At 31.5% G+C, this 17,925-nt stretch overlaps 1 protein-coding gene across 1 annotated transcript in view; it reads right to left on the bottom strand.

The window, feature by feature from the left end:
- Positions 1-15,660: 15,660 nt before the first annotated feature.
- The window catches only part of LOC142331704 (snake venom 5'-nucleotidase-like), a 53,934-nt gene continuing 51,669 nt past the window's right edge, over positions 15,661-17,925 (bottom strand). Inside the window, exon 9 of the mRNA XM_075377738.1 lies at positions 15,661-15,845. Within this exon, the coding sequence (XP_075233853.1) occupies positions 15,661-15,845 (185 nt within the window). The remainder of the gene's footprint in view (positions 15,846-17,925) is intronic.

Here is a 17,925-nt window from a genome sequence, read left to right as displayed (position 1 = left end):
TATGTACTACAAAACTGCAACTGACAGCTTATTTAACAAATTGTAACTTGTACCGTACTTTTTTCTTAAAAAAGAGAATGAAATCACTTTTCAGTTTTGGTATTACGTGAAAACCAACTTTCAGAAATGAAGTTAAGTAATATTTATCTTTATTTAAATTCCCATTTATAATTTTGAACTTTTTATCTAACTATGTCACAGGAGGTAATGAAGTATGAAATGTTTGTAAGTATATTTAACTTGTGTAAGGTTGAACCAATTTTCATTGTGTAAGTATCAAATGATCTATTGAAAACAATAGATAATATATTACTGGTTTTTTAGTATTTAATGGTAAACAGTATAAGATTAAATAAGAAATTTAACGCTAGAAATTTATAATGATGAATCGGGATTTTACGCTAGTGATCGGTAATAGTTCACTATTTTATGACGAAAACCAATCATATAAATAAAAAAATATATTATTAATATATATTTCACATACATATCGATATACTATGTATATGCGATATATCGATATGTAACAATATCACAATTATACATCTTTTTTTTTCTTCGATATTGTGGAGAAATACGTACCTCCTATAAGTGGGGGAGTGTCGGACTCGTACTGGTTCCGCTAGATGTTATTAAGAGTCTATGTGTGCCTGCACCCTACCGATTAAAACTCCTAGTTCACCGTTTCTCCCCACCCGAGGTTGGATCAGCAATTAAGCACTACACAACCCCGGGGGTGCCGTTGAGCTCGGGGGTTCAAGAGTCCCCATGCTTCATCACCATCGCCTACCCGCACGGGCACAGACAAACGATGGCTTCGCAGAGGGCTGTCTATAACCCATTCGGTCCAGCTCTTCGCCCTATCTCAGGACTTTTTTAACGTCAGTTCCTGACTCTTCATCTCCTTACGATCTATCTTTCTGTCGCGGATGTTAGCCACGAAATTTGCTATTGTGGCGAACCATTCTTCGCTGTCTAACATTTTGGAGATTATGTTATTAACTTGAAGTGGGCCCACAGACGCTTCACATTCCTGTCTTTCGTCTTGCCATCTTCCACATAGGAACACTACATGCTCAGGAACACTACATGTCAATTTCCGAACAGTAAGGACACTCCTCTGTATCTGCTCTTCTCCTGTAGTATAAATACGTCCTGAAAGCCCCGTGGCCGGTCAGAATCTGGGAAAGCCAATAACTCAGCTCCCCAAACTCCCTCCTGAAACAGGGCGCAATATGCGGGATTAGTCTGTGGGTCTATCTACCTTTATCAGTGGCATCCCACCTCGTCTGCCAGTCATTCAACATGATCTCAAAAGATTGCTTTTTGTCTTCTCCATCATAAATTCTTTTACGGTGTTCAGCAAGTTTTTTTAACACTATCATTCGTACAATCACCTGGCAGTCACAAGTATACAGCTGACCACCTAAGACATGTACTAACGAGTCATGTTTATCCGCTAGTGATCGGTACATTCCGCTGCGAAGCTAAAGAGGACGGACAGACAGAAAGACACACAGACCCAAATACAAATACTCTTTAGTAGGACAGAATTAGAAATTAAATATTGGAAATCCGTTAATAATCTATAATGAAATGCGTATTTCGGTTGTTAAACAGTCATCATCACTAGATGTACGAAATAAATAAATGAACTAAATAAATGAAAAATTTAAATAGATATTCTTGCTAAACATTTCAGTATTCTATTTTACAATTTTTTCCCCAATCTTTTTACATTTGTTGATAATATTAAAATGCTGGTATATTTATAGATTTATATTTTTAATCAACTTTATAGGAAAAAGTTATCGTTCAATTCATATGTATTCTTTTCTAATCGTTTTTAAACGTTGGGTTTTCGTTAATGAAAAGAAGGTACAAAATATTTTTTAAATATATATTCTTCATAAGTTTTTTCTTGATAACTTATTGGAAGATTAATAAAAAATTTTCTTTATTTACGTAGACAATTTTAGGATATTTTCCGTCATTACAACTTAGTATTATAATGGTGAATAAATTGGTTTAATTTTGATTATCTAACAATTTTCATGCGAAAAAAATATAAAAAAACGTATTAAAATGATTTTAAAACTCTTCAGACTTTATATTTTATATTAATGTATTCATATAAAACATATTGTATAATAATTAATATTATCGAATTGCAAAGAATTTTTTCGCAAACTGTAATTATGAATTTGAATTGTTATCCTGCATTTACTTTACGTTTTTTATGAGAAATATTTTTTTGTAGCCCTATCTACATTTTCTATTTAAAAATTTACTTATTTTCATTTTACTTCAAATATTGACGTTTTGAAGGTAGCTCAAAATTAAAACCGGGTCAGTACGTTAGATGTTAACACATAGTTGATTACATTACGATCCAAATATATATAACTCGCTTTCAGAGAACCTTTGAGTAACTTATCATTACCTTATTTTTTACCTGCCTGCTTACGTAAATTGAATTAACAATCTCTTAATAGAATAGGGGAAAAAACATTTATGCAACAGAAACATTATTTTTCAAGTAAAATTTATTAAATCAAACTTAGATTTTATGTTAAAAGGAAGGTAATCAAAAAATGTATTTGAAAATAAACATACTATATTTTTTAGGTGTGAACAAAAAGAACAATTATTAAATTAAAATAAATAATATTTATTTTATAGAAGATTTAAGAAAAAAAGACTTTATCAAAAGAAAAGAAAGATAAAACGTTTTCATTTTTTTCCCCAATTCATCTTCTCTTAAGTTGATGACTTTACTTAAAAGTAAAAAGATATATTACATAATATAAATTATAAGCTAACAGCAACATACTAAGGTAAATATTTTCAGTTAAACATAAATCTATAATAAAATTAATAACATTTAATTTATTTTAGAAGAGAATATTTGCTAATTAAAACAATATGAAACTTTAAACGCTTTTCTATAATTGAAAAAATTAAAATAATCATTTATAAATATATTAAAATAATCATTTATAAATATATTAAAATAATCATTTATAAATATATTAAAATAATCATTTATAAATATTTTAACATGCACTGTGGGGAAGTCTATAAAAATGGTTGACTTTTGTATTTAATCAAAACAAATTTAAAACATACAAATAGTTAGTTTTCTTACACATATCAATTATTTTCAAATAAAAATGATAAATTAAGTGCCTAAAGATCAGTTTATGTATGTATGTATGTAATGACTTCGGAAAAAACCATTAAAACAAAGATAACAACTTTAAAAAAGTTTACTTAAGAATATATTCATGAAAAGTGCAATACACTAAGAACAATTTAACTGAAAATTTTATACAATGTACTTCTCGTACAATATTTTACACTGGACAGACAGGTTGCAGCTTCAAAAAAGTATATTTTACTGTATACTCTCTTACTGTATAACTTCATAAACATATATTCTATAAGTTTTTAGTAAAAATACAGAACTGTCTTAATTATTAATAAATTTTATCAATATTTTATAATAGTACAACCATAACTGCATAATACAGCTGGCCTCAGTTGTTGTTCTCCTAAGGCTGCACGAAATTTCGTAGCTGTACTGTGACTCTTGATTTTCCGTGTGTTTACAATGAATTAGAAATGTAGAAATCCCGCCGAATATGATGTATGATCGGTCATAAATTCTTTGAATGATTGTCCTATGGAACTTTATCGTCAAATTACTGCCTTAAATGGTGGACAGTGTACTGAATGAAGGAAATGTAATGAAATGGTAACGTTTATTTACGACAGGGAAAACATTTGTTCATGACGAACAACGTTCAAGACGCCTAATCTAATTACTGAACAACTGTAAGAATAGAGTGACTTAGATTTTTTTATTTACCTATGGGGTCTTTAATTGTGCATTTTAAAAAAATCAACTCCTATTTTATATATGTGGATATACAAATATACGTGCACGCGCGCGTGTTTGTGTGTGTGCGTGCGGGCGTAAAAATAGTATATAATTATATACCTTATAGAAATAAAATAAAACAAAAAAATAATAATTTAAGTTATGGTGCAGGAATATAAATTTCATATTAAGATAAAATAACAAATATTTTGTTTAACATAAATTTAATATATATATATATATATATATATATATGAATAATGCGATTTATGTTAAACAAAATATTTGTTATTTTATCTTAATATGAACTTTATATTCCTGCACCATAACTTAAATTATTTTTTTTTTGTTTTATTATATATATATATATATATATATATATATATATATATATATATAATACATTCAACTAGAGTAGTACCTAATATTTTTATAAACAGCTGCATTATTACACAGCAATAAAGAGGTACTCTTAATTTGTTGCTGAATACTGTCTGCCCCAATCTTTTCTATTTCTGTAATACAAGCAAGTGAAGTACACTTGTAGGCTCCAGTCACGATTAAATTGTTTGTGTATAATGTTATATTATGTTTGATATTATATGTTATAATATGTTTTGTTAAAATATGTTATAACTGCTGGAAAAAAAAAGAATTATGAATAATATTGAAGAATATAAACATTGCAATATTTGTTGCAGTCCCTTTTTTGGATTTCGTACTTGTATTTCTGGATTAGCAGTAGTGGAATTTTTGATGTTAGAAACGGTTGTAGTGTTTTATATGTTGCATAAGACTTGCATTCAATGAAGTTTTGGAATATTAAGTAACTTTATATAATTTCTAAGTTTTGGAGAAATCGGGGTACATTTCTTTATATATTTAGTTACAGCATCTACAGATTTTAATTCTGAAACAAAAATTAAAAAAATTGATAAACATCAAATAATTAAACACCAGTAACTTTTATAAATAGATTGTATAAAACGTTCTCGATAAAATTTTTTAAACTTTAAGAATGAGAAATTTACACAATAAAGACTAAAAAAAGATTCCCACATGTTAGACTTTGTATATTCCTTATCAAATTTAAAAGTATTTTTTCACTTAAATTTAATTTTAATTAAACGTAAAAAAATTGTTTGATGTAAAATTTATTCAGTTAGTAAATTAAAATTAAGAAATAATAAAAAATTCCACCGCTTGAAGAACGGATCATCAAAAAATTCATAAATAAAATAAATTTCTTACAGTTAAGTATTTCTTACGGTTAAGTGTATTAGGTGATATGTTAGGTAGATTTCGTAAGAAAGCTACCTATTGTAATGGATACCATGAATCGACTTTCGGAAAATTTCGACATATCTTCCCGTTTCACATCCCCCAGACCCCAAAACCACCGTCAGATCAAAAGTTTATGTATACATTTCTATATCCGTATATATAATTCACTTTCTTTTGGACGAGATAACTGCCGTAATTTTGTGCAAATCACATTCAAATTGATAGATAAAATATAACGACCCAAAATCTCGGTCAAGTTCGTTAATGGGAAAAATCGGGCTTTTTTGAAAAAACAAAATATCGCTATAACTATCTTATTAAGTGAAATATCGAAACATGTGAAACTTCTTTTCACATGTAACCATCGTCGTGCTGAAGTTTTAAATTTGAAGTTTTTCTGAATTTTAAGGTGGAAATCTATTTTATCCCCTACTTAGCACCGGTGAAATCTATCTCTGTCTTTCGGCGTGGCGAAAAGGTTTTTTTTAAGATTGATCATAATTTTTGAAAAAAAAAGCATAGTATTTTTCTAAATTTTTATTTGGATGAAAAATAAAAATAAAGCTTTTAAAAACAAGTTTATAATTTAAATCCTCCAATTCTTTTCAAATTGTAATTGTATGAAATTTCGAATACTATCTCTAAGAATTTACCAATTGATTCTTTATGCCTTATTAATAAGAGTGGGAATAGTTATTTTTTTCCGAAGGCATCAGATGTGTAGTATCATGGTAATGGTGGGATTCTTACCCACTAAAAACCACTTTTTCACACACATTTTCTTCGAGCCGGTACTGCTTTCGCAATATTTCAGTCCGGATTGTGCTATCTGTTGTCTTAGAGCACCGTTTCTCAACCTGATTGATGGTTGCGGTTATATGAAAGTGGGCTAACATTAGACTGCAACTTTCCACGTGAATAATAATCAAATCATTTTTGGAGAGAAAAGAAATAATTTAGTATAAACATTTTACTTACATTTATACGTACACATGCAAAGAAAAAAATTTAATGTGATGGTTGCATTTTTTTTCAGTTAAACGTCTCTTCATATGCTAGAAACGCACAAAAGCAAATTGCTTTCAAGTAACAAAAGATGATTCCTATATTTAGTTTTTACCGCAACCATTTCCCTAAAACCTAAGACGTGGCGAAAGTTGTGGTAAGACGTGGCGAAAGGAATGAATATTTTCAATTTTTTTGTGACTAAATTTTTATACCCACTTGAGAAAGCCTTGAAGTATGTACCCACTTGAAGTATGTAAATCTTCAGATGTGTGATTGCATTAGTAACGTTTTATCGGCAGACATTTTGATGAAGTGGTGTGAATCGCAAGTGGTAACTTAGTGGCTGCGTCAGTGTTTTCACTATATGGATTCAGTACCCATCTATAATAAGAATGATAAGAAATTATTCTTATCATCCAGTAAATACTCGGCCAGCTGAATGTTTAACTACCGAAAATACATCTTCATGCTATCCAAACTGTGATGAATAATAGTGTCTTCTTATCCAAATTTTTTTTCAGTAAAATTGGAAATGAGTGGAAACGTATGAAAGGTTTTCCTTTGAAAGCGAATAATCCAGATATTAAGATTTTTAATGAAAGTATGAACAGTGTCTGTCAATAATAAACCATTTTTATTGCGTCCTTGTAAATTGACATTGAAGTTGTTTAAAGGCGGAAATATATCATCTGATTAAGCCAACAGCACCATATACTCATTATTCTGTAAAAACATTGAGAATGGCGATTGTTTATCCTGGAATAATCTTATTAATTCATCTCGCAATTTCAACAACGAGTTAACAATTTCCCCACAAATAACCATCTTCCATCTGGTTTATGTTTTTGCTTTTTGGTTATTTTAGTGTTCTGTTTATGGTTTATGTTCTTGTTTTGGTGTTCATTGTTTTGTCGTTTGTTTTTCATATTTTTAATGTTTTTATTTGGGTCTTCGGAATCTTTTTTGATTTTGTTCTCCTTTTCTGTTTACGTCATGAATACGTAATGCATGCGTTTACATGTTTATTTATGTTTTTGTTTTTGCAGAAGTTTTTTCCCGTTGTTTATCCCCCCCCCCCCCGGGGAACCGAACATGCAACTAAGCATTTACACCGCTCCAGGGGGTGCCATCCCCTCAAACTACCTCGGCAGGAATTAAGATTCCCCCCAGGTAGCCGGGACTCGGACTTTAATCATTTGCCATGCCCCTAACGAGGGACTCCGGTCCCTCACCGAGACTACGGTCTTACTTTACTCCCCCCCCCTCCCCCCCAACGGTTTTTAAGTACCAAAGGATGTCTCTGTCCAATCATCGAAAGTGGGATACCTGAGCGTCCCACCGCTCCAGACGAGGCTATCCCAACTCTAGGTCGTCCCCAAAAGGAAAGGCGGATGGGTCTTATTTGTTGATGCTGGTCCTACAGCCACGTTTGACAGTAGTTTAGATTAATTGTTGTATAACGGTTGAGGTTTTATGTATAATTTACATGGTTTTATTTTATTTTTTGATGTTATTTTAGGTTTTTTTATAATTTGTGATTTTTTTTGTTGGTTAATTTCATGTTCTGGCGTTTCAGTTTACATTATTTACATGTTTATAGTCTGTCTTTGTTCACAATTTGTTTTGTCTGGATTATTTTAGTGTTTTACATGTCTTTGTGTTTTCCTTGTTCGTTGTTAATGTTTTTCTGGTTTTTCATGTGGTATTACGTGCCTTTTACCATTTTCGGGTAGGTTGGGGGGGGGGGGGGAGCAGCCCAATCAGTATCATCTTGTTTGAGACCATTGTAAGTACGTTCATCTAGGTTGGCGTTAGTACACCGATGAGAATATCATTCGTGGAATTCGCATTGGCAGCATCCTGACTGAGGGAATCGAGACTGAGGAATGTCTATTGCTGAAGTATTGAAAATGACCTCCGGTAAAGCCCCAAAGGGCTAGGAGGGGGTGGAGTATGGCAACCTAACTGCCATGGAGTGTGTCTTTCCTTCAGGGTCAGGATGAATGGAAAATAAAAGGTTTTTTTTTCTTTTCACCTATTTCATTACATAGTTTAGTAAACAGCCTATTCTGTAATGGTAGACTTTTAATAAAATTAACGATTTTCGGAGATTTACAAAGAATTTTTTTGAGATTTTCCGGCAAATGTTTTTTTTAAATATTTGTATAGGAAGCAGTACGCCCATTCCGCCCTTGTTATAAGACGATCTTTTATTTTTTCAGATCCACTGTTTTTTCCTGTTATCGCCTTTGCACCATCATTACACACTGCATTACATTTTGTTTAATCTATGTTGTAGTTTTTAGTAGCTTCATAAAACATATTAAAAACATAACCTGTTGCATGACCAATTATTAATTTGTAAAACAATAGGTTTTCTTTGATTTATTTGTCCCTATCGCATTCATATCTCGCAAAACATAAGAACTGAGAAATGTTTACAACTCAACTTGCTGATTATATGATCGCGAACATCAGAAGCGATTTGCCTTTATACTGTGTTGTTAGAAACCGGAACCTTTTTTCTTCTTCTACGCCTAATAAAGCATTGATCAATTGCAGCGGGGAATATGTGGTTTTCTGCGACTGTATGGGGTTGCTACATATTAGCTGCTCTAAATGCTAAGAGATAAGATGTTTCAAGTGAACGTTTATAAGGTTGACTTGATTTACAAATAGAAGCTTGTTGATTTCTAAAAGTATGTAAATTTCTTTCGAAAATTCCACGGGTTTACTTTTTTGATCCGAATGTTTAGTTTCCAATAAATTTTGATGGCTTCACGATTTCATAGGAGAGAACTTGAAAGTAAATAATGCACTGTGGCTTTCCATCCAATGAGGTAAACTTGTAACTTAAATTACAGTTCATCACGCAAGACTGGCAAGTTTGGATGTGTTTTTAAAGGATTTGTTTTATTGGTTTTATTTGTGGTATTCTTTTTGTTATTTTAAGGTTTTGTTTTTCAAAAGGCTTTTTGGTTTTAGTGTTAGTTTGATATTTCTTTAATGAATTTGTTTGTTAATTTTGAATTTTGGTTACTCAAGTAGTTACGCCATCTGAATTGCTTCTTGGAAGGTGATCTAATACCTACATAACTTTCCAGGGAGTTTTCGTTAATGATTTTTTTCTGAATTTGATGTTAATAGTTGTTAAAAGATTTATTTTGGGTTTCTTTATTTTTATAGGTAGTTGTTGGTATTTAATAACCTTTATCTTGAGAATGGCGCTGACAACGATAGTCATATTGATTGATTTGATTGGTTGTTATTGAGTTTGTGTAAACTAATGTTTATTCTCATTCGTTGTTTGGTTTAGTTTATGTTAGTTGTTATTGGTTGTTCACTCTTTTGTTAATTATACATAGATTAAATTTTTTGTATTGATTAATTAATTTTTGTAGATTAAACTGTTGTTGATTGATAAGCCTTTCAGTTTTTCATCAGTAACCTTTAAGAGCCAGGTTATTAAGAAACTGGAGGCAAGCAAACATGGTTTGCGGATTTTCAGCATTACGAATAATCCAAAAGGCGTAAGAATTGTGGCTGATAATACCGACACTGAAAGTTAAATTCGGAGTAATGAGGGGATAAATAAGTATCCCATTAAGACTGTTGCTACAAAGCTTCTGCGGCCGTGAATAATTGTTTATGACGTATTGTTTATAAACGTACTACGACGTACGTTTATGACGGGGTGGAAGGCTTCTTGAATGCGGTTTAAAATCAGAATTATTTTGGGTAGAATGATTATGACGACATTCGTGATAGGTTTAAGATTGTGTTCGTGCTGGCAAAAGTCGTGGAGGGGGGAGGTGGCTACCGGAACGTCACTAGGCGGGTGTCTTCCCCTACGACATTGGGATGACAAAAGAGACAGTAGTGTTGTACATTACATTGTAGAATGTGATGGGGAGGTACGTAAAACTGTTATTGAGAACGGTGGTATTTTCGTAGATTTCGTAGAATCGTGTAAAGTCAAACCTCATTTAACGGTTAGTCGATGCTTTAGATATCGGATAAAGTGACAAATGAAGAGGTGTTGCAGCAAGTAGATGAAGAAAGAAGCATTTGAAAAAATATAACTAAAAGAAGAGACAGACTTATAGGCCACATATTAAGGCATCCTGGAATAGTCGCTTTAATTATGGAGGGAGAGGTAGAAGGAAAAAATTGTGTAGGCAGGCAACGTTTGGAATTAGTAAAAGAAATTGTTAGGGATGTAGGATGTAGGGGATATACCGAAATGAAACGACTAGCACTAGATAGGGAATCTTGGATAGCTGCATCAAACCAGTCAAATGACTGAAGACAAAAAAAAAGAAAAAAAGCAACCTCACGTTTATATTCCATCCAAGCCACCTAGGAGTTTGCTAAGTATCCCTTCTCCTTCTTAGTCGCAGAACCCGATCGATGTAAGACGATACAGACTTTCATATCTCCTTATCTATCAACATTTCATTTTGAGGGGAATGAGATTTCCCCAACGCAGAATGTTGTGCTTCGGGACATACTGAGAGCAGCCAGATAAGGTGTCTCATGCGTTATCGCTCTCTCTCGCAGTATTTGCACTGAGATGTGCTAACCTCCCTCATTTAGGAAACGTTAAAAATAATAATATTAATAATAATTCTAATCTCAAATTATTTGTAATTATCTGACAATTGCAGTGATAATTCATACGAAAGTAAGTAAGTAAAATATAAATTTATCTGTACAAGCTATATTTTTTTTTTTTTTACTGAAAAATAAAAATAAAGTTTAAGCTTTACACAAATACAAAAAAACAATTCGGCAGCATCGTTGGAAGCTTTTATTAGGATATTTTAAATACAAAATCGAAAGTCTATTTTCAAGTTGTGGGATACTTATATATTTTTAATAGATCAGCTATTATAGATCATTTCCTGTAGCAAAGTATTTAAAAATTTAGATATTTTCAACAGTTTATGTCATTACGCAAGAGTTATTTCCTTTATATGTTGCTCTATAACATTTGTCATAATCGTATACATATCCTTCTACATTAAACGACATTTAAATTATTATTGTGCTTGATTAAGTTTATTATTAAAAATAATTATAAATTTTAGCTTACCAAGTTCTACCACGTCATGTAAATGTTGACGGAATGCTTGAAAGTTATCACCTCCACGAGTTAAGAATGCATCCATTAATACTATATATATCTTTTCTTGATTAAGATCTAAATAGTCTTCAGGATTAATATTGCTACGCACTTGTACAGATATTACCCTATGGCCACTAGGTTTAGATAAATCATAAGTAATTTTTAATCCTATAAACAGAAAAAAATATTTAATAATATTTTATAACGACAAAAATATTATTTGTATTAAGTTGTTGTTATATTTAATTGTTTTTAAATTAATTGAAGGGTATAGTACCAAAGAAATAATGTATTCGGAGGACCACAGAAATGAAGGGTTTACTTAGGAAAATTAAAATAAATGTTGGGTTTAAAGAATGATAGGATGATATCATATATGTAGAAAACGTATTTTGAATTGGAGATAGTGGACTGTATAGGATAAAGCTAAGGTAGGGGAACAATCCCTTGGACCGGTATGAGAATGAAGCTACTAGATATTTAGGATAAACGATATTTAATTTATAATAAGATTCGCTAAACAAGACATAGTAAATGCACATAATAATACACTCGCTGACGGAACGGAACCGTGTTACTTATAACGAATGGTTTTTTCTGTTTAGCCTCCGGGAATTACCGTTCAGGTATTACTTCAGAGGATGATATGTATGAGTGTAATCTTATTCAATCTCTGTCGACCATTTCTGAGATGTGTAGTTAATTGAAACCCAACCACCAAATAACACCGATATTCACGATCTAGTATTCAAATTATCATAAAAGTAACTGCCTTTACTAGGACTTGTTCGCTGGAACTCTACACTTCCAAATCAGCTGATTTGGGAAGTCGCGTTCCCCACTAGACCTACCCGGTGAATTAAACTTACAACAATTATACAAAAATAATAACTAATACAAATAACTAATACAAAAATGTGACTAACTTGCGGGTGAAGGCGATGTTGATCCCGACAAATATTATGCACACCTAATTTAAATATTGGTTACAACCAAACCTGATTATAAATTCTCCAACCACTTCTCAATATACAACATTACTTTTTTTTTTGTAAAAATTTATTTTTTAAAATTTGTAAATTTTATTTTAAATGTGCATTAAAATTATATATTGTACTAAAAATTATAATTTGGAGGTATTTTTATATTTATTTACGAATTTTTTAAATGTATTGTGTCGGTAATAATTATAAAGAATTGCATAAATATAATCACAATTCCAGAAGCCTTTCTTTGATGTAATGTACGGTCATAAAATTGCTGGTAATAAACAATCATACGAGGTGTGTGAAAAAGTAATGACACTGACTTTTTACTTACCAACGTTTTTATTTTTTCAAACAGCAATATTATCCCCTTCAAAGTAGTTGCCTTGGGCAGCTATACACCGGCGGAGTCGTTTATCCCACTCCTGATAGCAGTGCTACCAGGAGTGGCATTTAACCGGTCGGTCACAGAATTTGAATGTTCTCCAGAGTTCCAAAATGCCGTCCTTTTAAGAAATTGTTCAATTTTGGGAAAAGGAAAAGTCACAAGGAATCAAATCAGGTGAATAGGGGGGTTGAGGAACCGTAGTAATCCGTTTTTAGGTCAAAAATTCCCTGGTGGAAATGTCCGTGTGACACGGGGCATTGTCATGATGAAGCATCCACTTGTCTGCAATGTCTGGTCTCACGCAAATCACTCTTTTCCTAAGCCTTTCAAGGACACCTTTGAAAAACACTTGGTTGACAGTTTGTCCTGGAAGAACAAATTCTTTATGCACTATTCCCCTACTGTCAGAAAAGCAAATCAGCATGGTTTTGATCTTTGATTTGCTCATTCGACATTTTTTCGGTCGAGGAGATGACGGAGTGTGCCACTCTTCGCTTTGCCGCTTTGTTTCAGGATCGTACTCAATATTCCGGATTCATCACCTGTGATGGGTTTGTTTTAATTTTTTATTTTTTTATTTCTCACACGATTGAAGAATAATTCTTGGTCATTGTCAATCCTCTCAAGAAGATCAACGCACACGTTTCTTCGATTATCCTTCTGTTCCGTTGTGAGGTTTTCGGCACCAATTTCGCATGCCCAAATCGTCTGTCAAAATTTGATGTACTGTGCAAGTGTTTAAATTTAACTGTTCACTCATCATCTTTATTGTTAAACGACGGTCTGAACACTCAATAACCCTCACGCGCTCAACGTTTTCGTCAGATTTTGAAGTTGAAGGTCTCCCTGAGCAAGGTTGATCTTCAACGTGTTCTCGGCCTTCCAATAATAATTTCTGCCAGCGGAAAATTTGTGCTCTTGATAAGCAGTGTTCCCCATGGGCCTGTGTTTCAACTTTTCAAAGGTTACATCGCGGATTCGCTCGAACGTTGCTCTAAATTCCGATGCTCCATTTTCATCATACACAACAAAAACAGAACTTCACTGATGGCGCTGTCAAAAATAATGTGTTGGCTGGACGGAGTTGAAACTCGTACTGAGCATGTGGAAGGGATGAACAAACCGGTCTAGCACAGATCGGTAGACACAGCGTTGCCAGATCGCTCGGTAATCTCATTACTTTTCTTACACACCGAAGTAAAATTTTATGTACTTTTCATTTTTTTTTTTAAATGTGTGTAGGTAATTTAATAAGCATACAAGGAAGTCATGTGGTGACCACATCAGATTTTCTTGTAATATTATTCATTTGATTAATTTTAATCATTCAGTTCAAACCCAGCTAACACAGTGATAGAGGCTTACAATTCACTGTTCATTAATTCAATTCGTTAAAGCTTGTGCTTCAACCGGTAAATCTGCGTTATTACTTACATATATATATATATATATATAAATACTACAACACTTCCGATAACATAAGGATTCCAACTCGGGATCATAAATCTAAATCGGTTCGACCGTTGAGCTGCTACGGCTAAAGAAGAATACATCCACACATACATACACCCTAAATTCATTACACGCCTTTATGGTCAGACGTGTAAAAATTACTTATTTTTTTATTTTTTATTTTTAAGGACAAGAAATATATTTAAAATATCTAAAACAGTCTGTATGCAAATTAAATATTTTTTCGTAGGTTATGAAAAAATTTGTGTAAATTTAAATTTTATATTTTGCGTCATATTTTTGTATCGCAGAGTTTATTATATATATATATCAATATGTTTAGTTACTGACTTTCAGTTTAAATTACATTCATTAACATAATGTGATGTATAATAGATAAAATTTAAATTTTAATGCATTGTAAATTGATGCAATACAATTTTTAAAAGTATTGCTTAACTCTATAATGTTTACTAATGTTTTAAGATTATAAAAAATAAATGATGTGCTACCTCTATAGAATACTGACACTCGACCACATCTCGAGGATTTCTGTAAATTTTACTTTCCTCCCAATACTATACATCTTTTTTTTGGTCATATACGTGAATCATTTTCTTGTAAAACAGTATTTTTCAGAAATTCGTATCTGCCTTTGTAGCATAATTGAGCTGTATTTTATTAATTATACTTTAATAGATTTCTTGGTTTATATACTGCGCAATATTGTTTAATTTTCGAATTAAATGTTATTTTTTGTTCCCTTTGTGCTCATTATTTTCATTTGAAAGTAAAGTGGCTTATTTTTCTAATAAATTATAAACTTCTATAATTACGAACCCGATGAGTGATGTATATTATTTTTTTAATGTCTAATGTTATTTGTTTGTTACTATTTAATAGTTATATCTAATTTTTGACTTTATTTTATTTCTGCGTGTTTACTTAGAAAAGTAAAACACAAATGATTTTTTTTTTTTAATAATAAACGTAATGATAGTAGTTTTATAAGTAGAGGATATTACTAGATAAATAAGCTATTGATACTTGATAATGTTGGATGCAGAGTACAAATTCATATTTTGCAGCATAAAAAGATAATACAGGAGAGAGAGAAATGACCTAATCACACAAATTAATTTAATTTCATAGGTTAATCGTTAATTTAATTTTTTGGTTAGGTTTAATTTCATCGTTAATTACATAGGTTATAACATTCCTGATTAACAGTGGTAGCTTTGTGCTGTTACCATGGCAACGAGTTACACATCAACCAATAGAAAAAAAAACTTTTCTCTTTTTATTATTATATTTAGTAACAAGTGTAAATGGTTTTTCTATGTTACATAAAATTAAAAAAAAAAAAAATTAAAAAGAAAAATGATTAAGAAATTTAGGAGTAGTTTTGACAACCAGTAGGAAAGTAAAGAAAAAGAAGTTAAAACTTATAAAGAAGAACTAGAAAAACTAAGTGAAAGAATGATTATTAAATAAGGAAAACGGAAAACTTTTAGAATAAATAATAACAAAATTAAACATCACAAATATTTTTACCTGATGTTTGTAAAAATTCACCGACATTTTCCTTTCCAGTTTTTTCATATCTGTGTACTGAAAACTCTAAAGCATCTAACAAATATTTTCCTGATATCTTTCCTTTCATTAATTTGTGACCAAATGGAAGCACTCCCATCAGATGACCGTAAGTTATCTTTCCTGGAAAAATAAAAAATTATAAGTTTTTTTTCTAATTCACTTTACAATTTAAATATCATTTATACAACGTAGTGACTAAAACAACATTATTTTGGGTTGGAGGTGTAATTTTTCAAAACTCTTTGTTGAAAATATTGTTATTTTTTAATTGTTAACAAAAGGCCTAAGAGAGATATGACCTAAATTAGGCAAAATCTCAAGATAATGAGGATTACTTTGCTATACAATCTTATCTCTATTACATTTTAACTTGAAAGTTTTATGGCATCAATGACTCATATATAAAAGTAATCTGACCAAGTTTTGTCAAAATCGGTTTAATAGTTCTGAAGATATAAAGTGATTACAGGCCAACGTCTAACACAAGTACATACAAACATTAAGATCTAGAAAATTTCCATCCGGTTTTTGGGTTTTTTAAGTATCAAAATTTCAATACCCTATAAAAATCGCATATGCCTAAATTGACCTGTTTACAATACTTTCCCTTCTAGAGCTACAGCTTTGTGCTATAGCGGTATCTATACGAAAAAGTAAAAACCTAAAAATATAAACGTTTCGGAAATGAAAGAAAATGTATAAGATTCTTTTTATCTAGAGTATTCGAGTCACCGTTTGCCCAGCGATATGGAAACACAATGTTCTAAAAAACGTCCGGGCATTATGAAAATTGTCGTCGCTTGAGGCTGAGATAATTGAGATTGGTGATGCTAGTCACAGTCTCCCACTTGTGATAAATCCATGTAGCATCTACTTCGCTTGTCTTTCCATATATAGTTTTCCTTCCAAAATCAATGATTAATTGGACTACAAAAATACGATATTGGCAAATGATATTATAATGATTTGAGTAGAGATAACAAAACGAAGTTAGCTGCTATGTTTTTAATCGCTGACACAAACGCCGAGTATACATACGTAAATGATGTGTGTTTTTTTTTCTTGTTGTGCAATGTGTTTACGCATCGGCAAAAAATTTTCAACAGGCAATTTTGTTTGTAGAACAAATATTATCAATAATTGAACTCTGTTATGTTTTGAACAATTACTATTTGCATTAATTGTATTGAAAAATAAATTTATTTTTGAATAATTTGCAGGTTTATATAGTAAACCTGTTATTAAAATATTGTAACAAGACCGGTACAATGGACCTGAGTAACAAATTCCTGCCAATGAAAAAGAAAGTAGTAGAAAATATAATAATCAGAGGATTCGAGAAAGGGACTGAAAGAAATCGTTTTAGTAAAGGTAACAAATTAGTTTAACAATCGTTCTTTGGAATACTGTCCGCTGACACACCTAAACAGATGTTGTTCCGTAAGAACAGTTACCGGACTCAGGTTAGAATTGCATGGGAATGAAAGGGCTCGATTGATCGTTCTCACGTTAAACTGAGGTCTGGTCCTGTAGGTAAAGAAGATAGGGATATAAATACTCCGTGGAATACCAGTTGACAATCAGTATAAGCGAGACGATATGATGTCAGTCTGCGAGGAAAGTCTGCGAGAGGATGCTACGATAGAGTTCTACGAGATTTCAGTTCTGCAAGGTGTGAGTGCGGGAGAGAGCTACGTTAGAGGAGTTATTATGCGAGTTTGAAGCGAGAGTAATCTGCTAGGAGTTCAGTGAAAGAGCGAATCTTTTGCAAATTAAGTTCGACGCGATTAAGATATCACGAGTAATTTCAGTACGTGAAAACAAAAAGTGGTTCGGTGAGTTACTGTTACACTACAAGTGAAAGAGATAATGTACTAAATTTCTTCGTAAACAGTTAGGGTAGTTTTATTTGTGAACAGCAAAGGTATTTGCAGTAAAAGAACTTTATACTTGTCTTACCTATTGTACTATTGTTGTTAATACAAGAATAGTGGTTAAAAGTGTAAGACTAGTGGTCACACTAATTAATGTCTTTTGGAAATGGGAATGATTTATATTTAACTACCTGGAAATCGATCCTGACGATTACTTTAAATTGTGTTTTTTTATATAATCACTATCCGTTGTTGTTGTTATTATTATTGTGATTACTATGATTATTATTTGTTTATTATTGTTATTTATTTTTATTACTACTGTT

This window comes from Lycorma delicatula, chromosome 10 (genome assembly GCF_047948215.1).
Source record: "Lycorma delicatula isolate Av1 chromosome 10, ASM4794821v1, whole genome shotgun sequence".
Classification (NCBI taxonomy): Eukaryota; Metazoa; Arthropoda; class Insecta; order Hemiptera; family Fulgoridae; genus Lycorma; species Lycorma delicatula.
This window is presented reverse-complemented; position numbering and strand designations above follow the sequence as displayed.